At 42.0% G+C, this 21,573-nt stretch overlaps 1 protein-coding gene and 1 non-coding gene across 4 annotated transcripts in view; both read left to right on the forward strand.

Annotated features, from left to right (window-relative positions):
* The first annotated feature begins 4,743 nt into the window (after window positions 1-4,743).
* Window positions 4,744-21,573, forward strand: part of MED17 (mediator complex subunit 17) — a 23,725-nt gene continuing 6,895 nt past the window's right edge. The window contains exons 1-10 of one of the 3 annotated variants that reach the window (XR_005794788.1): window positions 4,744-5,171; window positions 8,299-8,465; window positions 10,325-10,544; window positions 12,434-12,570; window positions 12,870-12,954; window positions 13,313-13,465; window positions 14,667-14,797; window positions 15,466-15,650; window positions 18,747-18,869; window positions 19,626-19,763. Coding sequence is in view for 2 of the 3 variants with exons in the window: in XM_040489629.1 (XP_040345563.1) it covers window positions 4,922-5,171; window positions 8,299-8,465; window positions 10,325-10,544; window positions 12,434-12,570; window positions 12,870-12,954; window positions 13,313-13,465; window positions 14,667-14,797; window positions 15,466-15,650; window positions 18,747-18,869; window positions 19,626-19,763 (1,589 nt within the window). In the remaining variant the exon portion in view is untranslated. The remainder of the gene's footprint in view (window positions 5,172-8,298; window positions 8,466-10,324; window positions 10,545-12,433; window positions 12,571-12,869; window positions 12,955-13,312; window positions 13,466-14,666; window positions 14,798-15,465; window positions 15,651-18,746; window positions 18,870-19,625; window positions 19,764-21,573) is intronic. The other 2 variants (XM_040489629.1, XM_040489630.1) reach the window with 2 other exon arrangements.
* On the forward strand, window positions 9,447-9,582 carry LOC121039563 (small nucleolar RNA SNORA46). Its single transcript, XR_005794843.1, has one exon. It is a non-coding gene; the product is annotated as a small nucleolar RNA SNORA46 (small nucleolar RNA).

Consider the following 21,573-nt stretch of genomic DNA (forward strand, 5'->3'; position numbering starts at 1 on the left):
ACCCAGGCGCCCCAACACAGGATGGATTATAAAAGAGTACGCTATTTTTTGAAAAGTCAATTTATTTTTGAGAGACAGAAAGAGACAACGTGGGCAGGGGAGGGGCAGAGGGAAAAGGAGAAAGAATCCCGAGCCATGCTGTCATTGCAGAGCCCGATGTGGGACTCAATCTCACGAACCGTGAGATCATGACCTGAGCCAAAACCAAGAGTTGGACGCTTAACCGACAGAGCCACACAGGCACCCCCAAGGAGGATGCTATTTTGTTGAGTCCATCCCACATGAGACAGGATGGACTCATCACCCCAAATTAGGTTTGGGTGTCAAGACTGATAAAGTCACATACACCCCAACAGGGTATGAAAGGATTTGCCGCTTGCATAATGAGGCTTTCTGGGGAAAGCAGGACAGCTCCCAAGCAGGTCCAAAAATGGCTGAGAGAACAGAGAAAGGAGCCTGGTTTGGGGTTTCTGTGGTAATGAACAGTTAGGGCCAAGGTGATGGTTCCATATGCAGTTTAAATTTCCCACAAGTGTCAAAGAAGGAGCAGCCAGGCTTGCTCAAATATGGAGCAGAATGGGAAGAGAGGGGAGTGAGGCTTAACAGCTGTCAGCAGTCAAACATAAAAAGTGGAATTAGGTTCCTTATTACACATTTTATATAGGGAGATCAGAAAAAGACTCTGATAAAGAGACACTTGAGCAAAGACCTGAAAGAAATGAGAAAGTGAGCTATGAAGTTATCTGGAGAAACATCCTTGGCAGATTCCAAGGTCCAGGAACAGGAGGGGATTTGGTATGTTTGAGAAGCAGTAAGAGGCTGGGGCACCTGGGTGGCTCAGTCGGTTGAGCATCCAACTTCGGCTCAGGTCATGATCTCACAGCTCGTGAGTTTGAGCCCTGTGTCGGACTCTGTGCTGACAGCTCAGAGCCTGGAGCCTGCTTCTGCTTCTGCTTCTGCTTCTGCGTCTCCCTCTCTCTCTGCCCCTAACCCACTCGCATTCTGTCACTGTCTCTCTCAAAAATAAATAAACATTAAAAAAAAAATTAAAAAAAAAAAAAAGAAGCAGTAAGAGGCTGTTGTGAACAAAATAGAATCACCTGACTGGGCAGCAAACATCTAGTGCATGCTCTGAGAAGCATGTAAACGTAGTTTTGTAAATGCTATACATGTATTCAGAAAGTTTTATGTTAATGCCATGCTTACTTTAAAATTCGAAACATGGCAAGTGTGTCCAATATTATCAACTATTGGAGGTTCTAGCCAGGAAAAGCAAACAAGAAAGAATAATGACTGAAAAGGAAGACAAACATTTTTGGCAGAAAGCATGATTGATTCTTAGAAAACCCAAGAGAGTTTCTAGTGAAATTACTAGACTGTATTCAAGAAGTTTCCAAAATATAAAATCAATGTTTAATAATGCGTTACATTTCTTCATACCAATAAGAAATAGTTAAAAATGTAAATTTGAAAAAGATATCAATTACAATGCTATCAAAAGCACATAGCAATATTTTCATTTACCAAAAATTGTATATAACCATCATGGGGAACATTATAAAACTGTTGAAAACCTAAAAACATGAAAAATAAATACTTCTCTCTAGGAAAATGCAATATCATAGAAGCATCAGAAGCCTTTCTTGTCAAATCTATAAATTCAATTCAATGCCAGTCGAATGCCAGTGGGCCTTTCCATAGAACCAGCTGATTGGAAAATGTATGGGATAGCCAAGGGCCAAGATAAACAAAGGTGATTTTCAAGAAAACAAGGTCAAGGGTATTTGATATCAAAATTTATAAACTTGTGAAAGTCAAAGTGTGGTTTTGGCACAGTGATGACAATCAAACCAATAGACTAGAAAATCATTTCCAGTTTCTGTTGAAACCTTTCATCCATTTTCTCCATTTTCATCTAACGTTACTGTTCAGTTATTTTAAAGTTCTTGCCCTACCATCTCCAATGTTTTGATCATCCATGGATATGTTCCTATTGTTTTAGGTTTTTATTATCAGTCCCTCTTGCCTGCCTTTTTACATTTACTGCTATCATATGCTGGATATTGCGTGTTCAGGTATCTTCCACGGTGAGGGTTTCCATCTTTCTTTTGTTAGGTAGATAAAGTGAGAGACCGAGTTCCTCAGTGTAATCAGAGACTGAGCTGGAATAGGGTAGGGCTGCATTTTACTTTTTTAAGTTTATTTATTTACTTAGAGTACCCATGAGCGAGGGAGGGGCAGAGAGAGAGGGAGAGAGAGAGAATTCCAAGCAGATTCCGAGCTGTCAGGGTGGAGCCTGACATGGATGGGGCTCAATCCTATGAACCGTGAGACCTGAGCTGAAATCAAGAGTCAGGTACTGAAATCAAAAGTCAGTCGCTTAACTGACTGAGCCACCGAGGCACTCTGGGTTACATTTTAAATAAGACTCAGGCCACCCCTGCGTATAGCCTGTTATTCCTTGTGTTCTGTGGAGTTTTAATTGAGAGCCTAGCAGATCTCTGTCTCCTCACCCCTTAAGGATGGTTCATCTCTTCCCTTTGGAAGATTTGAGCTCCATGAACCCTCAAAATGTGACAAATATTTTTTCATAGAACACTTCTCTTTAAGCAGGACTTAGCCTCATACATATATCTGAGTCTGCAGAAGACTTCACTTTTTTTTTATACTTACATCTTTAATCCAATTGGAATTTTTATTTATGGTGTGAGATAGGGGAATGTAACTGGATGATTTTCCATATGTGACAGATTGTTGGCCTTGATCCTCCCTTTATCCATACCCCCTTTCCATGTAACTCTGCAGTTTCTGCAACTGAAAAGGCTGAGTGTCCCCTCTCCTATCCTTGACTTTTAGGCTTGGCCATGGGCCATGTGATTGTTAGACATGTAATGCAGGCAAAACCTCTCTCTTGTACCTCGGCCATCACCATAAGAACACATCCTAAGCAGCCTGCTAGTCCAAGAAGAATGAACGAAAGACACATGGTACAGAGTCATCTGAACGACCTGGAGACCTATATCTTGAAGTAGAACCCACCAGCCGAGCCCAGCCTCAATTCTGATTCTCAGGTGTGTAAGCTAACCCAGATGAGATAGCAGTTGCCAGGGCCAAAATGCAGAAGTATGAGCACCTTAAAAACATAAAATGAAAAGTATGGTTAAAACCAAGCACAGTGATGGGCACAAAATTTAAAATAAAGTATTAAAAACTTTTACAAACTTATGCATAGAGTACAGTGGTTCTCAAACATGATTGTGCAAAAGAATCACTTGAGCTTGCCAAAAATAGGTACCTCTCTTGAAAATTCACATTCCCAACACACTCCCACATATTGTTTCCTTAGAGACTGACACCAGGGAAATCTTATTTTCCTAAACACCTTAGGAAATAATTAAAAAACTTAAATGTATCTTGGTCAGTACAAAACTTGAAAAGGCCCATGATTGACGTGGGGTCGCGAATGGTCAGGGAAGAATTCTTGAGACGTTTTTGGTGCAAAAAAGGTGCTTTTCTTATAAAACGGGGCCAGGACCCCATGGGCAGAAAGAGTTGCACTTCGGCTTTGTGAAGCTGGCGCTTCTGTATGTACTTAGTGCTCAAGGGGGGACATGCAGGGAGTATTAGATCCTAAATGTCTTCTCGAAAGATTTCTCTGGTGCATATCATTCAGCTCGATACTAACTATCCGTGAGATGTAGAGGCAGTCATGAGACCCTTTAAGAATGCAGCCGTCAGCATCTATTCGATCTTTATCAAAACTATGCACACTATATAGGTCAGCCTTCTGGGCTAAAGGTGAACACTTTTCTGCCTCATATCCTTCATCAATGATAAATGGTAGACACAATTCCTTAAATAGGAGTTTTGCGATATCTGTCCTCTGTGGAATTAATACTTATGACATAGTCTCGGGCACTCAGACTGTTAAGTTTTACCACTGCTTCTTAACCCTTTAAGCATTGCTTATCTCCATTACTCGGCATAAAATAAAAATTAAGCTCATATTACATGCCAGTGTCTATTATTTTAAAAAAAATTTTTTTTCAACGTTTTTTATTTATTTTTGGGACAGAGAGAGACAGAGCATGAACGGGGGAGGGGCAGAGAGAGAGGGAGACACAGAATCGGAAACAGGCTCCAGGCTCCGAGCCATCAGCCCAGAGCCTGACGCGGGGCTCAAACTCCCGGACCGCGAGATCGTGACCTGGCTGAAGTCGGACGCTTAACCGACTGCGCCACCCAGGCGCCCCAACCAGTGTCTATTATTAAGCTTGCTGGAGATAGTCCCTCTCCAGGAGTTTACCACTAATGGGAAAACAGATGATAAGCACAATGTATTGTTTTCCTCAAATTACGTCTTCGTTTTATCACTCTTCAGACATGTTTCCTGAGGTGTAAGCCCTCAAATCTCAGCATTCTCAGAAGGACGCTCATTGCTAAGACCCAGGGACCCATTCATTTCCTTTTCCCGACTTCTTTCCGGCCTTCTCCAGCTTCCCACCTTCCATCGCTTCAAGCAAGTAACTTTTAAAACGCAGACGAACACCACGGACCAGCCCGCCCGCGCCCTCGGCACTAAGATCCCTCCCCACCGCCCTCTGCCGGCCGCGCCTCCTTACAGACGAGGAAGTTTTTCCCGGCGATGCACTGGGATTCACCGGAAGCGCTCCCCCCGGAAGCGTGGAGAGCCAGTGCCTGCCAGTCGGGTTCCGGGAGACTCCGAGCGGGGGCGGGGAACTGCAGTGCATTCTGGGAAAGCCGCCAAGCCCTCGGCTTTGTTTCCCGCCCCAGCGCGGCGTTTGGTTTCCGGAGGTCCGCAGAAGCACTGCGGTTCCCGGCTTGCGGGCTTTCCTCGGAGGCGTCTCTCCTTCCCACCTCGGGTTTTGGCTCGCGCGGCAGTCCTCCCGACGCCGCCAGCATGTCTGGGGTGCGCGCTGTGCGGATCAGCATCGAGTCGGCCTGCGAGAAGCAGGTCCAGGAGGTGGGCCTGGATGGCACTGAAACGTACCTGCAGCCGCTGTCCATGTCGCAGAACCTGGCGCGCCTGGCCCAGCGGATCGACTTCAGCCAGGGTTCGGGCTCCGAGGAGGAGGAGGCGGCGGGGGCCGAGGGGGACGCGCAGGACTGGGCTGGCGCCGGGTCCAGCGCAGACCAGGACGACGAGGAAGGTAAGGCCCGTGTGTGCTACTCCAGTCCGCCGGCCGGTCTGGGGACCCCGGTACCCGCCCAGGTAATGCCACCCTGAGTCTCCCGTGCTAGACGAGATGCGGTGCGTGGGCGAACTTTGAAAGTAACTTCAGGGCGGAAGAGTGATCGTGCTCACTGTGGTCTTTTCACAGCCTGACGATTTAGGGCGCTGCCTGCCTCCTAATACTCCTTATCCTTCTGCACGTTTTCTTGAATTGGAGCATTTGAGGCACTGTCACTGATGAAGCGTTTAAGTCTGTTATGGGGCATACTTGGTGAAGAAGCCTGCGGTTCATATCGCGGCTCTGCCACGTCTAGTCGAGTTACTTTGCTTCCCTTTGCAATGTGGATGATGCTAATTACACCTGATGAAAAGAGAGAGAGGTCTGTATTGACTGGAATATAAGATAAAGTCTAAGAGGTAGGCTGGGACCAAATCGTGTACAGCCAGTAGGCCAAGATAAGCATGTGACTTTTATTAGAAAGCCAGCTGAAAGCTTTTGAAGGATTTTAAGTAGACTGATGATTCTGTTTTAAAAAAGATTATTTTGGGGCACCTGGGTGGCTCATTGAGTTAAGCGTCCAACTTGGGCTCAGGTCACGATCTCACAGCTCCCTGAGTTCCAGCCCTGCGTGGATCTCTGTGCTGACAGCTCAAAGCCTGGAGCCGGCTTGGGATTCTGTGTCTCCCTCTCTCTCTGCCCTCCCCTGCTCGTGCTCTGCCTTCCTCTCTCTCTCAAAAACAAATGAACATTTTTTAAAAATTAAGAAAAAAAAGATTATTCTGGATCCTATGTAGCAAATGGATTACAGGGAAAATGAAACTGGAAGGAGGGAGACTGGTTGGAGAGAATTATAGAAAAAGTGTGAATGGGTTTTGGATTTTCATTATTGTCAGGGATAAAAAATAGTCACAATGATTTAGGTATGTGCAACAGACCCTGTGTAAATGGGAATTTAAAGATGGCGTTTCAAATCAGTGGTGTTAGGATAACTGGGGGTCCATTTGGGAGTAAAAAGCAAATACTGCCTCCTACTTCACACTCAGATTAGTTGCACAAGGATTGAAATACAAATGAAGAGAATAAAGTAAAAATTGGAAGGAAACTATAATCATAAAACTTTGGGAGTAGAAGAGACCTTCTTAATCAAGATAGGAAATACAGAAAATATAAAGACAAAGAGATTAATTACATAAAAATGTAAAATAATAACCGAAAAAGGTGCCATGAACAAAGTAAGAAAATAAATGACTGGGAAAAGTATTTGCAACATACAGGACACATAGTAGTCAATATCCCTGCTATTCAAAGATTCCCTTCAAACTGGGGGGGGGGGGGGGGGGGGAGACAAGGCACTGGAAAAACAGCCCAAAGGCATAAACAGCTCACAGGAAAAGACTTCAGATCTCACAATTAGGGAGAGGCAAATTAAAACACTATTCTGGTGCATTAGCAACATAGTATCCAGTGTTGGAAATGTGAATTGGTAAAGCCTTTTTGGAAGGTTTAGCAGTTCCGTATGTGTCAAAAATGTTAAATGTCTATCTCCTTTGTCCTACTAAATCATGGCTAGGAATTTAACCTACAGAGAAAGTTGTCCACATACACAGATGTGTGTTGAGCATGTTTACCATTACTGACATTATGGAAAGCAACGTACGTGTCCGTTAAATAGGAATGGTTAAACTTACTGTACAGCTATGCTCCAGAATGTCAAATAGCGTTAAAAGAATGAAATAGATCTATGTACTGACATGGAAGTAGCTGTAGGACATACTAAGTGAGGAGAAAAAAAAAAAAAAAAAACAATAGAAACATGGAAGTAAATGTATATAAATGCATCGAAAAACAGTTGGATGGGTACACCTCAACTGTTAATATTGATTACTTCTTGGGATGGGACAGAACTAGGAGTGGGGAACAAAGGAAAACTTTTACTTTTTTACTCTAGAACTCTATTTGAACTCTGTATAATGAGCATGTATTTGGTGGAATTTAATGAAGTGATTTAAGAGGTTGGAAGGCATGTTAACATTTTTTAATATCGGAATGCTGCCCTTATAGATCATTTACAAAAAATTTTTTAAGGTTTATTTTGAGGGAGAGAGAGAGAGCCCGCATGTGCGTGGCAGTGCAGGGAGAAGGGCCGAGGGAGAGAATCCCAAGCAGGCTCCTCCCTGTCAGCAGAGAGCCCAAAGTGGGGTTGAACTCAGGAATGTTACCCAAGCCTACCTGAGCCAAATCTTGGCCTGAGGCAAAATCATGAGTCAAGTCATTTATCTGACTGAGCCACCCAGGTGCCCCTGTAGGTCACTTTTATTTTTGTACTTTAATGTATTTTGGAAATTCTCTCGTTATTCAAGTTTTGTTGTTTTTTTTTTAATGTTTCTTTTTGAGAGAGAGACACAGAGTGTGAGTAGGGGAGGGGCAGAGAGAGGGAGACACAGAATCCGAAGCAGGCTCCAGGCTCTGAGCTGTCAGCATAGAGCCTGACACAGGGCTCAAACCTACGAACCGTGAGATCATGACCTGAGCCGAGATTGGACATTTAACCGACTGAGCCACCCAGGCACCCTTCCAGTTACTCAAGTTTTAAAAGCTGGAAGAAAAGGGTTATTTAAAAGTCTTGCATTTGGGGGGCCTGGGTGGCTCAGTCGGTTGAGCTTCTGACTTCGGCTCAGGTCATGATCTCACAGCTCGTGAGTTCGTGCCCAGAGCTTGGAGCCTGCTTCTGCTCCTGTGTCTCCCTCTCTCTCTGCCCCTAACCCACTCACATTCTGTCTCTGTCTCTCTCAAAAATAAATAAACATTAAAAAAAAAAATAAAAGTCTTGCATATATTGAAAAAAAAATACTGAAATGCTTACCTGTAATGTTGGAATGTTAGATTTAAGCTGTGGAAATTAGATATCATGTTTGTCTTGCCATTGTAGGAATGCGAGCTTAAATATTAACACAAAGATTCATGAAAGGGTACCTGGAATGGGACAAAACAGGAAGCGATTTGATCATTGTTCTTTTAGTACCTACAACATCTCAGTGAGATTTCTGCCTTCTAGTCAGTGTAACTCATACCTGTGTGTTTCTTTTTTTCTTTCTCTTTTTAGGGTTGGTAAAATTTCAACCTTCGCTTTGGCCCTGGGACTCAGTGAGGAACAATTTGAGAAGTGCCTTGACAGAGATGTGTGTTCTCTATGATGTCCTTAGTATTGTTAGAGATAAAAAATTTATGACTCTTGATCCCGTCTCTCAGGATGCACTTCCTCCAAAACAGGTATTTGTGGGCTTTAATTGAATAACGATACCATTTTATTGAGTCCCAGGACCACTTTTCAGGCTGTGTGCCTTCTGTGCTCTTTGCCTTTCATGCAAAATTAAGTCCAGATGAAGCTGTGAAGACTGGTTCAAAACAAAGGTGTGAAACCCCATCTCCTTTATTTATCATTTTATTAATGGTCCTGAGACCCTTAGAGGAGTTAAGTTTCATTAATAATATAACACTTGAAAGTTTCCCAGATCTTAACAAATTCTTACAGCCCGGATCATTGGTCTGTAGTATATTACACAAAAATGTGATAGTGAAATGGCTGTGGAGTCAGACAGACCTGGGTTCGAATCCCGCCTCTACTGTCATTAGTCCTGGGTCCTTCAGCAAGTGAGTTTTTTCAGTCTCACTTTTCCCCTCAACCTGTTTCTGGGGCCTGGTTTAAAAAGGCCAAATTATGAAAGCTAGGTGAGATTGTTGCAGTTTGAGGAAGAGCGTGTTTAATTTTTGAGCATTAGAGGATGAAAGGGAGGCAACAGAAGGATACACTAGTGAATGGAAAGTCTGAAATTAAGGAGGCCACTTGGGAGGTTCTCAAGGAAGAGCAGCATTAGGTCCACGACCAGGTTAATGGCGAGAAGAGGAAGTAATGGTTGTTCTTGCCCATTTGTACGTAAAGTGCATTGAATGTAATTACTCGTGTGGTGATAGTTTCGGAATCTAGAAACGCCATGCTGGAAGACTTCTTACAGATCATTCAGCCTGGTTCCTTCGTTGTACAGAGAGAACACCGAGGCCCAGAGGGATGCGTGACACATTCCGAGGCAGCACAGCCCGTGGTTAGAGAGCCAAGACCACAACTCTGGCACCTTATTCCTAGCCCCCGGCCTTTACCTGTGCTCTTCCCGGAGAGGGGTCTCCAGGAATTTCTTGATCTCTCCAAGAATTTAGAATTCACTTCCCTGACACGGTCCAAAGATTATTGTGACCAGCACTATTCTTTAAACCTGTGGATGGGAATTTTCCCCGTTCTTGGTTACGCTGTGGTGCGAAAGAATTCCTGGCTCTTTCTCTGGCACAGCTGACCTGCCATTCTGCTGTTGCTATGTAGAGTTAAGGAACATAACTATTCGGAAAATTAAAAATGTATTACGTTTTAATTGTAATTGACAGGTGAGTATTGTGACATTTTATGACACTTGGTGATTTTGATTCATGCAGCCAGAAGACTTTCTTTTGTTAAATTTGGCTTATTTGGAAGTGTATCCGGTTACTAGAGTACACAAATCGGTGGTGATTAATGGGTATTTAGGTATGTACTTATAATACATAGATTATGCTATCTCGTCAGTTTTCCAGAAATCAGCCTTCAGTGAAGTGCATTAATTTTAATGCTGTGTGGCTTCAGTCTTTATTCCAAAGGCACATTGGTAGCTTGCCATCGTGTAATTATACAGCTGTACTCATTGGGGTCATTCATTTATTCCAGAAATCAAGTAGTAGGTGCCGAGCATTGTTCTAGCGTCCATGGACATAGTGGGTCTCGCCATCGTGGGTGACTTTGAAGCAGGGATTACAGAGAAGGGTATACACGGGGCTGGGGGTGAGCATTTGTACGACACGAGAGGGGAACCCCATCTAGACTGGGCAGAGTTCACATGAGTTCTGATTTGTAGTCCAGTGTGGTGTTTGTGGTTTAACATAAGTTCATTTGAGTTGACGGGAGAAATCGTTAAGGTGGTTATTTTTCAAAAAAAACAGTGCTTTTCTTTAATTTCTTAATTTTCTCCTGAGTAGGTATTTTATTATTGAGAAATGTTGAAATCATTTACAAATACAGAACTGTATGGTTGGATTGTTTTTGCTAGAACCCTCAGACACTGCAGTTGATATCTAAAAAGAAGTCACTGGCTGGAGCAGCACAGATCCTATTGAAGGGGGCAGAAAGATTGACCAAGTCAGTCACTGAAAACCAAGAAAATAAGCTGCAAAGAGACTTCAACTCTGAGCTTTTGAGATTACGGCAACACTGGAAACTCAGAAAAGTTGGAGATAAAATTCTTGGAGATCTGAGCTACAGAAGCGCAGGTATAGATCATTGTTAGAAACGGTCCTTTTAAGCTGTAGCTTGTCACAAAACTATACGGGGTTGACTGTGATGTTTATGTGTATGGCTATAATGTATGGCTTCTCAGTTACAGGTTACATTTTGAAATTTTAATTTCTGTACACATAAGCCTGATAAGCTAAAATTACTCATATAGCCTTGTAAGTGAATACATATAGAGAGGGAGGGAGGGATTCAGTTTGAAAATCTTTAGATGCATTTAACAGAAAGCTTATGTGCTAACACACCCGGAACCATAATTGACATTTTAGTCAGAGATAAAGGAGCTAGGACTGGACTCGATCAGGGGCTCCTTTGTAACCCTTAAAAATTAAGCAAAAGGGGCACCTGGGTGGCTCAGTCGGTTAAGCATCTGACTCTTGACTTGGGCTCAGGTCATCATGTCATGGATTGGGAGTTCGAGCTCCACGACAGACTCTGTGCTGACGGTGCAGAGCCTGCTTGGGATTCTCTCTCTCTCTCTCTCTCTCTCTCTCTCTCTGCCCCTCCCCTATGCTTGCACATGCTCTCTCTCTCTCTCAAAAAATAAATAAAAATAAGCTTAAAAAGTTAAAAAAAAAAACTGAGCATAAAAGGAAAAAGAAATGTTTCCATTCCACCTTAATTCTTTTTTTCTCCATTAAGTCATCTAAGCTTGTTGTCACATCCTGGGTTAAGGGAGAGAGTGGTGAAAACACTTTGCCTTTTGCCCCATTCTACCAAGGTTGCAGGAATATATTTTGTTGGCATATACCAAAATTTGATGATCTTGAATTCACATCTGTTTGTACAAACTTTTTATTGTTGACCTATAATACGTTTCCGGAGGTAATCATGCTGCTGTCTTTTAAGCCACTAAGGTGTATTCAGAGGTGCGACACAGTAAAGGTTTACAAGACTCCCAGCCCAGTGGAGTAAAAGCTTTGAGTGCCAAGGGACAAAGCAAGGAGCCCTGGCTGTGATCACCGTGATAACAGGAGAGTGATAGTTTAAAAAGACTCTCTTGCCAGAGGGAGCCATCATTGTCCTACCATTAAAAGCAGGCAAGGTGAGGTGGTTTAAGTCAGTACCGGAGAACCTAAGTGTCTCAGCATTCGATGTAAACTGGGGAATTCTGAAGGTAAAATCCTATTTCAAGATGACCAAGACTTTTTTCTGTTTTTTTTACATATTTTTAAAAACTAATTACTTATTTCATTTACATCCAAGTTAGCATATGGCACAATAATGATTTCAGGAGTAGATTCCAGTGAGTAATCCCCTATGTATAATACCCAGTGCTCATTCCAACAGGCGTCTTCTTTAATTTCTCTTACCCATTTAAAATGCCCATCCCCCAACCCATAACCCTCCAGCAAACCTCATTTTATTCTCTGTATTTAAGAGTCTCTTATGTTTTGTCCCTCTCCTTGTTTTTATATGGTTTTTGCTTCCCTTTCCTTACGTTCATCTGTTTTGTATCTTAAAAAGTCATATGAAGTCAAGATATTTGTCTTTCTCTGACTGGCTAATTTCGCTTAGCATAATATCCTCTAGTTCTGTCCACGTAACTGCAAATGGCAAGATTTCATTCTTTTTGATTGCTGAGTAATACTCCATTGTAGATGTGTGTAAATGTGTGTGTGTATGTATGTATATATATATATATATATATATATATATATATTTATACACACCACATCTTCCTTATCCATTCATCCATCGATGGACATTTGGGCTCTTTCCATACTTGGGCTATTGTTGATAGCACTGCTATAAACATTGGGGTGCATGTGCTCCTTTAAAACAGCACATCTGTGAAATATTATATACTTAAGGTATGTTAAGTTTATGTGTTGTTTCTATTTTCTTGTTTTTAATACCCCATTAGGATCTCTCTTTCCCCATCACGGTACATTTGAAGTAATAAAGAATACAGATATTGATCTGGATAAGAAGATACCTGAAGATTACTGTCCCCTCGATGTACAAATTCCTAGTGATTTAGAGGGGTCTGCATATATCAAGGTATTTGCCGAAGTTTTTTTTTTTTTTGAATGTTTATTCTTGAGAGAGGGAGACCACACAAGCAGGGCAGGGGCAGAGAGAGAGGGAGACAGAGAATCCCAAGCAGGCTCCGTCTATGCTGTCAGCACAGAGCCTGATGTGGGACTCAGACCCGCAAACTGTGAGGTCATTCCCTGAGCCGAAGTCAGACACTCAACTGACTGAACCACCCAGGTGCCCCTTGTTAAAGTATGTTTTAGTAATTTCTTCACCCAGAAGTTAATTTGCTAACATTTTTTCATGTTTTTATTGTCCCATAGGTTTCAATTCAAAAACAGGCTCCAGACATAGGTGACCTTGGTACAGTCAACCTCTTCAAACGACCTTTGCCCAAATCCAAACCAGGTGCAGTTATGTTCTGTCCTCTACCTTCTGGTCCTGTCTGAGCTTACGTTCCCAAATAAACTGGTGATAAACGTAGATAGGAAAAGTCGGTACTCTGGAGTAAGGACAATTGGAAATTTATTATTTATAATCCGTTAATTAACCGTTGGTGAATAGCTGTGCAATCTTTTTTTTTAAGATCGAACTTCTTTACCAGTTTTCTATGTAAACGAAAGGAAAATTTTTGAGTTTTGGGAAAGATATGCTGTAATACAGTGTTTTCTGAACTTTTGTCGTATGCATTCAAGTCCCCACTTAAGCGAATTAATGCATAATCCGGTCAGATAATTGATACATACATATGTCCCCTGTCTTTCAGGTTCCCCACATTGGCAGACGAAATTAGAAGCAGCACAGAACGTTCTCTTGTGTAAAGAAATTTTTGCGCAGCTCTCTCGGGAAGCTGTTCAAATTAAGTCACAGATCCCTCACATTGTGGTGAAAAACCAGATTATCTCTCAGCCCTTTCCAAGTAAGAGCAGCCAACCCTTTTGAGTTTATAAATAGGACTTTGTCGTTTGGGGAACAGGGCAGAGGGGCTAGTTACATATTTGGCTGCGTTGAGGGAACAGTAAGAGCACAGCGGTAGCGTGCTGTCCATAGTGGTGGCTCATAAAGCGCGCAAGACACAGCACGTCTCCAATTCTAGTCTGTGTCCTAAGTAGTGTCACTCCTGGATTTTAAACCACATACGCGGAAAACGTGTACTAGCAAGGCTGCTATTCAGCAACAGTTGCTTTGAGGTGTTTGCTGACACCATTCGTGGACTATTTCCCAGGGATCCTGTCCTACTGGCTAAATAAGATGTCAGTCAGACAGTGGTTATTAAAATACCCGTAATATTCCTAAATTTGTGGAAATTGGGATTTTAATTATATTATTATTCAAGAGCAGTTGGAATTGCCCTGGAGATCAATTCGTTGTTAAGCCGTGTCACTGATTTTTGTTTGTTTGTTTGTTTGTTTTTTAAATTGTGAGATGTAGCTTCTTGAGTCCTGTCAAAAGAATGGGTTTTACAAGTGAAAAATTCCATCCATGCTTTCATGACAGCAAGGAAGAGTATTTGTCTTTTTTCTAATCAGCAAGACCAGATACCCACTTGGTGGGGTTTTTTGTTGTTGTTTTTCCAAGGTTTTTTTTTTTTTTTTTTAATATTAATTTTTGAGAAGAGAGAGTGAGCATGGAGTAGGGGCAGAGAGAGAGGGAAACAGAATCAGAGGATTGGAAGCAGGCTCTGTGCTGACTGCAGAGAGTCTGATGTGGGGCTTGAAGTCATGAACCGCGAGATCATGACCTGAGCCGAAGTTGGACGCTTAACTGACTGAGTCCCCCAGGCGCCCCAACTGTTTTTTCAAAAATGGTGTTGTGTTTTTTGTTTTTAATATAAAGGCAAGAAGAAACTAATTCACATACAGTTTCTGTTGAACTCTCTTTATCCACAGCTCAAAGTCAACAGCCACATTGTAGGTCAATAGAACTTGAATTGTTAAAATACGTGATGGTTTATTATATTCCTGAATAGTCATTTTGGTGTGAAAATGGTAATCGTGAAGTCTGATCTCCAAGTTTAGAGTGCTCTTTTGAGAAAGGGCTGTGATTATACTTTATGAAGACAGTTGTGCTTTTCTATATCTTCGGTTATTTGCATCTGTCCTACTTGTTTTTATAAATAGGCTTGCAGTTACTGATTTCTTTGTGCCATTCCTCAAATGATAAGAAATCCCAAAAATGTGCTACTGAGAAGCAAAGTCCGGAGGACCATCTTTATGTCTTAGAGCATAATTTGCATCTACTAATTAGAGAGGTAATGGAATAAATGTCTCTTCTTGCGTTTTGGTAAGCATACCCAGTGCGGTGAATGTGCACAGGCTCCTCTCTGCTGAGTCCTCGTTATTCCCCTAGTGATGGCTTTCACCGTCTGTGATGTGAAGGATCCTTGCTCTGTGTTGGGGGAATACGCCGATAATCGGAATTCTCAGTCTGTGTTCACAAGCTTAGCTTCTAGTGGTAGAAATAAACCTGAAGCTTGATACAGACGCACCAGGAAAGTGTGCAGGGTACAGAGGGAAAAGTGATTCTGATTGAGTGATGGGGAAAGTGTCATGCCAGAGCCTGTGAACAGGATAGTTATTTCAGGACATATTCTGCTTACAGGTTAACTAGAACTGTGTTTGCAGAGTGCTGGCTCACAGTTTAGGCTAATTTCAAAAGAATCCCCTGAGAAACTTAATAGAAGTATGTATTCCAGCCTCCCCTGCCTTAAATATGTAAGTATTAGTTGCTTTAAAGAAAAAAAAAAGTTTTTTAAATTTGCAATTGTTTACGGTGACAGATGTTAACTAGGATTATTTTGAATCATTTTACAGTATATACTAACATCAGGTCATGATGTTGTCTGCCTTAAACTAATACGTTCTATGTCAGTTATGCTTCGGTATGAAAATTAATTGAAAACGGCTCTTCTTGTTACAGTTTCATAAACAGACCTTGAGTTCCATCACGATGCCTCATCCAGCAAGCGCACCTTTTGGTCACAAGAGAATGAGACTTTCGGGTCCCCAGGCTTTTGATAAAAACGAGATTAATTCATTACAATCCAGTGAAGGGCTTCTGGAAAAAATAATTAAACAAGCAAAGCATATCTTTCTGAGGAGCAGGTAAAGATGAACAAAGTAATGGTTTTTCTTCAAAGCCTCAGTCATTTTTCCTTTATTACTTACCTCCTATGCATTATTTTTGGCATGCTGTAACCTTTTGTGCCAGGGAGAGGAAGCGGGGTGTGGGATAAGAGTTGACACAGATGGTCCTGTCAGGTGTGGGGAAGACTTAGCTTCAGGGCCCATGTAACTTATAAGATGGCTTCTGACGCTGGCTGCAGTTTCGGAAGGTACCTGACTAGGAGTATGCCCTGAACCCCACACCTTCTTCAGTGATCCATCCAGGAGATACTTGTTCCTGAACTGATTCTAATCTTTTTTTTTTTTTTTTTTTGAAGCTTTCCCTATTTTGGGGGGCTGTCTCACGTTTTAGGACTTGGGAAGGTGCTTTCCCATATGTTGACTTCTCTAGCTTTTGTTCTCTGGCATCAGGTGGTATTAGTTATTTTCAGTGATGAGAAGGTTCCAACTTAGAGAAGTTGTGCAACTTGCTCCAAGTAAGACTTATAAAGAGTAGCAAAATCAGGGTTCATACCCAGCTCTGTGGAGCTCTGGAGCTCATTTTCTTGCTTCCATGCACAAGACAGGAAAACCTTGGTCTATGAGCGTAATTCGTTCGGAAACATGCTTGTCATCCAAAGCACTCTTCTCCTATCAAAGCGAATTTCAGGAACCATTAGCTCAGTTGTGATCATGTCACACTGGGTGTCACGTACTGTTCGAATTGTAAGACACGCTCGTTTATCAAGTTAATATTTGTTAGAAGTGTTTGCTTCTCTTGGGGAACATTAGCAGAACAAGTTACTTGCAACCCAAAGTTTTATGTTTACAAAAGAACTTGTACTTAAATGTGCCTTCTTCACATGCTAAAGGTTTGCGCGCCTGAGTGGCTCAGTTTATTTTGAGAGAGAGACAGTGAAAGTGGGGGAGGGGCAGAGAGAGAGGGAGGCACAGAATCCCAAGCAGGCCCCGTGTGCCAGTGCAGAGCCCAATGCCGGTCTCAAACTCACAAACAGCGAGATCATGACCTGAGCCAAAACCAAGAGTTGGATGGTTAACCAACTGAGGCACCTAAGTGCCCCAAGCATCTGACTCTTGATTTCAGCTTAGGTCATGATCTGGAAGCAGGGTCATGAGATTGAGTCCTACATGGGATTTCTCTCCTCTCTCCCCCTCTCTCTCTCTTTCTCAATCTCTCAAAACAAATAAATAAACTTTAAAAAAGAAACATGTTGAAGGTGCTCTTGTATTTTAGTATTGTTCCTTGGTGAAGAGAGCTGTTTTTTACTTCATTTAGAATGGTGCCTTGATAATATTCCAGACTCTCAGGTGTGGGCACACTGTGCTGTGGATGAGTGTTTATTTTTGATTTTTATTTTTTTCATGCTAATACAAGGCACGGTTTTCTTTTTAAATTTTTTTTAATGTTTTATTTATTTTTGAGAGAAAGAGACCGCGTGAGTGGGGGAGGGGCAGAGACCGAGACACAGAATCCGAAGCAGGCTCCAGGCTCTGAGCTGTCAGCACAGAACTTGTACCCAAGAACTGTGAGATTATGACCTGAGCCAAAGTTGGATGTTTAACCATCCAAAGCCGCCCAGGCTCTTCTGCAAGTCATGGTTTTAATGGCACATACGTTTGTAGTCTTTAAATGGAAACCTAAGCCTGAAGCTTATAGTAAAATGAATTAGGAAGACATGTTCTGAGAAGACAGCATGGTGCAGTAAAAGGAATAAGAAAGTTGGGGTAAAAAAATGTGCTTAAACCAGGGCTCAGAAGGCGCTTGGGTGGCTCAGTTGTTTGAGCATCCGACTTCGGCTCAGGTCATGATCTCACGGTTCCTGGGTTCGAACCCTGTGTGGGGCTCTGTGCGGTTTGTGGGTTAGAGCCCCACATTGGGCTCTGTGCTGACAGCTCAGAGCCTGGAGCCTCCTTCAGATTCTGTGTCCCCTTCTCTCTGCCCCTCCCCTGCTCGTATTCTCTTTCTCAAAAATAAGTAAACATTAAAACAACAACAAAAACAGGGCTCAGTTACTTGCTAACTAACTTTGGGGCGTTTTTTGTTTTTTTAGTTTAAGTTTATTTATTTATTTTTAGAGACAGCATGTGCATGAGTGGGGGGTCGGGAGGCAGAGAGAATGGGAGGGAGAGAATCCCAAGCAGGTTCCACTCTGTTAGTGCAGAGCCAGACGAGGAGCTCAATCCCACAACCGCTAGTTCATGACCTGAGCCAAAATCAAGAGTCAGGCACTTAACTGACTGAGCCACCCAGGCGCTCCACGAACTTTGGTTTTCATATCTATGGCCCTCCACCTATTTCTCTGCCAGTTAGGGATATAGGAGTCTGGTCTTCGGGTCAAATGAAATAATATATGCAGAAGTTCCTTATAAACAATAAAATAGGGTAGGTTACTGTTGTCACTTTCATTTGTACATTTCAGTTATAAAAACCTTTAACCTAAAGTCAGGGGAATGAAGGTAGCTATTTTTGGAATCCTCATACATTTTCAGAGTATTGTTATAGTGTTGGAGGCAGCAAAGCTTTAAAAATATTCCTGCGTTCCCCAGTTATAAAATAATTTTCCAACGTATCAACCCCATCTGTATAAATACCATACACAAGCAAGACCTGTTATTAACATGCTCATGTATTTTGATATATATGTGTGCTAGGGTATGTGTGTATCTTTTTTTTTTTAATCTGGAATCGGGGCGCCTGGGTGGTTCAGTCAGTTGAGTGTCTGACTCTTGATTTTGGCTCAGGTCATGTGCTGGGGATTGTGGGATCTACCTCTGTGCTGCTTAAGATTCTCTCTCTCTCCCCCCTCGTGCTCTCTCTCAAATTAAAAAAAAAAAAAAAAAAAAAGGAAAATCCGGAATCACAAAATTTTATATCCTGCTTTCACTTAATATTATAAATGTTTTTATCTTTCATTAAATGCTTTTCAGAGATATTTTAATAGCTGTGCAATATCCCATTATGTAAACACTCCATGATTTCTTTTACCAATTCTCAGTCACTAGATACTTTTTATTTCCAGTTTATTGAGGCATAATGCTAAGATCAATGCTCACATACATATCTGTCTGCTGTAGGAATTTTTGGAAGAAATTCTGTCAAGGAAACAAATCCCAGAAAAGGAAGAGAAAGTTTAAGAGGTTGAAAGAAACCAGTACTGGAGCAGAAGCAGTAAAAGAGCAAACCCCAAACCCATTTATGTAAATGGCCTCTTGTCCTCAATGGCAGTTTGCATTTCTTCCCAATCAAGTACTGGAATCAGATAACTAGAAACCTGAGACCTCCAGTAGTCTCATTAAGTGTCATGAATTATGCTTTGGTTCTGGGTAGTAGCTGTTTGATTAGTATGTTAGACTACCGGTTATATACCTCAGCTTATGGCTGTGTCACCTTAGGCAAATTACTAAGTGTGGCTAGACTGAAAAATAGAGATAATCATAGCGTCTACTTGACAGGGTTGTTAGTGAGATGAAACGATATAGTTCATGAAAGCACTTACTATGATCTGTGGTACGTAATGAGTTAAATCGTATTTCTCGTGTACATATTTATCTTTCTTGGAGTGTAAGGTTTTCATTGTGCAGAAAGGCTCCCTGGCTTCTCAGGAGAATGACTGTAGTTCCGTGATAGTAAATGGGCCTCCACTGTGGGTGTGCCATTTGTTACCAGGGACCAAATGTTAACATCCATGAATGATTTCTATTCTCTTCAGACCTGAGGCATATACCCTAAAAGTACCCTTCTTCCTCTGTTCTGACGAGCTTTCCTGAGAGAAAACAAATTGGAGTTCAAAGGAAATAAACCTTTTTTTAAGAAAGGTCTTTGCTTTTCAAATGTAGTATTTTTGAAACGTAGTCCTCCCGTTTTCAAATAGCCATAACATTAATAAAGTGATTTATAATCTTACTATTTAAAATGGTAGCTTTTTAAAATTTTCACCTTCTTTTCTTTAAAAGAGCTGCTGCAACCATTGACAGCTTGGCAAGTCGCATCGAGGACCCTCAGATACAGGCTCACTGGTCGAATATTAATGATGTTTATGAATCTAGCGTGAAGGTTTTAATCACATCACAAGGTTATGAACAGATATGCAAGTAAGTGTCAAAAATAAGTTGTTCGTTTCAAACGTTAAGTTGCTTTTTATATATTGATGTTTGTTGCGTGATTATATCGAGATTTGGGGTTTTATTTGCTGCGGTGCCATAGCATTCCAGTAAATTCTATCAACTGTAGAGGTTTTGTGCAAATGAGAAGTAAGAATGTTTGAAATAGTCTCCGTAAGGTAAATGTCACATATTTGAGTTGTGGCAAAAAATGAACCTCATCATTGAGCGGCCACACCTTACACTCTGGTCCGCTTCAGTTCTTGCTCAGGTGGTGGCGAGTCTGGGGTATTTGAAGTGAGCAGGGCCGTTTGTATTAGAGCCTACACTCTCCATATTGTGCCTAAAACAGCCTAAGTTTTGTAGCTCTCCTGGTGGGGGAGATTAGAGGATTAAACCTGTGTCTAATCCAGTTCATGATTATGCCCTTAAAATGGGACTGAGAGCTGTGTCTGTAAAGGGGGTGAAATGACTTTTGTCCCGACCATTCACAGAGAAGCACTCTCCTTCACTTACATTCACAAATCACGGGCTAAGATACACGGGACAAATTGGTGGTTGCCAGAGGTTGGGAGGCGGGGTGGGCAAAAGGTACAAACTTTCATTTGTAAAAGTTCTGGGATCTAATGTACACCATGGTGACTATAGTTAATAATACTGTGTTGTATATTTGAAAAGTAGCTAAGAGTAGATCTTGAAAGGTCTTATCACAGGAACAAAAATGGGCAGCTTATGAGGTGATGGGTGTTAACATACTACGATGATCATTTCATAAAATATATACACTTATTACATCATCATGTTCTACATACACCTTAAACCAATCAACGATGTGTGTCAATTATATTTCAATAAAGCTGGGGAGAATAAACCAAGTTAATAAAATTAAGCTTGTAGCCACGGAAGGCATTTTGGCCTCCGTTTGAGCCTCTTTTGAAATTTAACAACTGGGGTTCCTGGGTGGTTCAGTCAGTTAAGCGACTAACTCTTGATTTCAGTCCAAGTCATGATTCCAGGGTTATGGGATCGAGCCCCATGTCAGGCTCTGCACTGGGTGTGGAGGCTGCTGGGTATTCTCTCTCCCCCCCCCCCCCCCCTCTCCTGCTTGTACTCTCTCTCAAATAAAATATTAAAAACTAGGGGCGCCTGGGTGGCGCAGTCGGTTAAGCGTCTGACTTCAGCCAGGTCACGATCTCCCGGTCCGTGAGTTCGAGCCCCGCGTCGGGCTCTGGGCTGATGGCTCGGAGCCTGGAGCCTGTTTCCGATTCTGTGTCTCCGTCTCTCTCTGCCCCTCCCCCGTTCATGCTCTGTCTCTGTCTGTCCCATAAATAAATAAAAACGTTGAAAAAAAAATTTAAAAAACTAAAATTAACAACTGACAGGATATAGTTAAGTCCCCTTCCCCAGGTCAGTCTGAGAGAGCCATTAGCAAACATTTATCAATGTCAGTGAGTACCTTTTCTTTTTCAAGTTTTAGTTGCTTTATTTCAGGCAGACCTAACTAGCCACTGTGCTCTCTCCGTTGAGCAAAACACACTGAAAACAAAATCACCACCCTCAGGAGTAGGAGAGTATAATACCCTTAAATTGTTGTTTGTTTGTTTATTTATTTATTTATTTATTTATTTATTTATTTAATGTTTGTTTATTTTTGAGACAAAGACAGAGCGTGAGCAGGGGAGGGACAGAGAGAGAGGGAGACACAGAATCCAAAACAGGCTCCAGGCTATGAGCTGTCAGCACAGAGCCCATTGTGGGGCTCGAACCCATGAACTGTGAGATCATGACCTGAGCCGAAGTC

This window comes from Herpailurus yagouaroundi, unplaced genomic scaffold (genome assembly GCF_014898765.1).
Source record: "Herpailurus yagouaroundi ecotype Mexico unplaced genomic scaffold, PumYag 180, whole genome shotgun sequence".
Classification (NCBI taxonomy): Eukaryota; Metazoa; Chordata; class Mammalia; order Carnivora; family Felidae; genus Herpailurus; species Herpailurus yagouaroundi.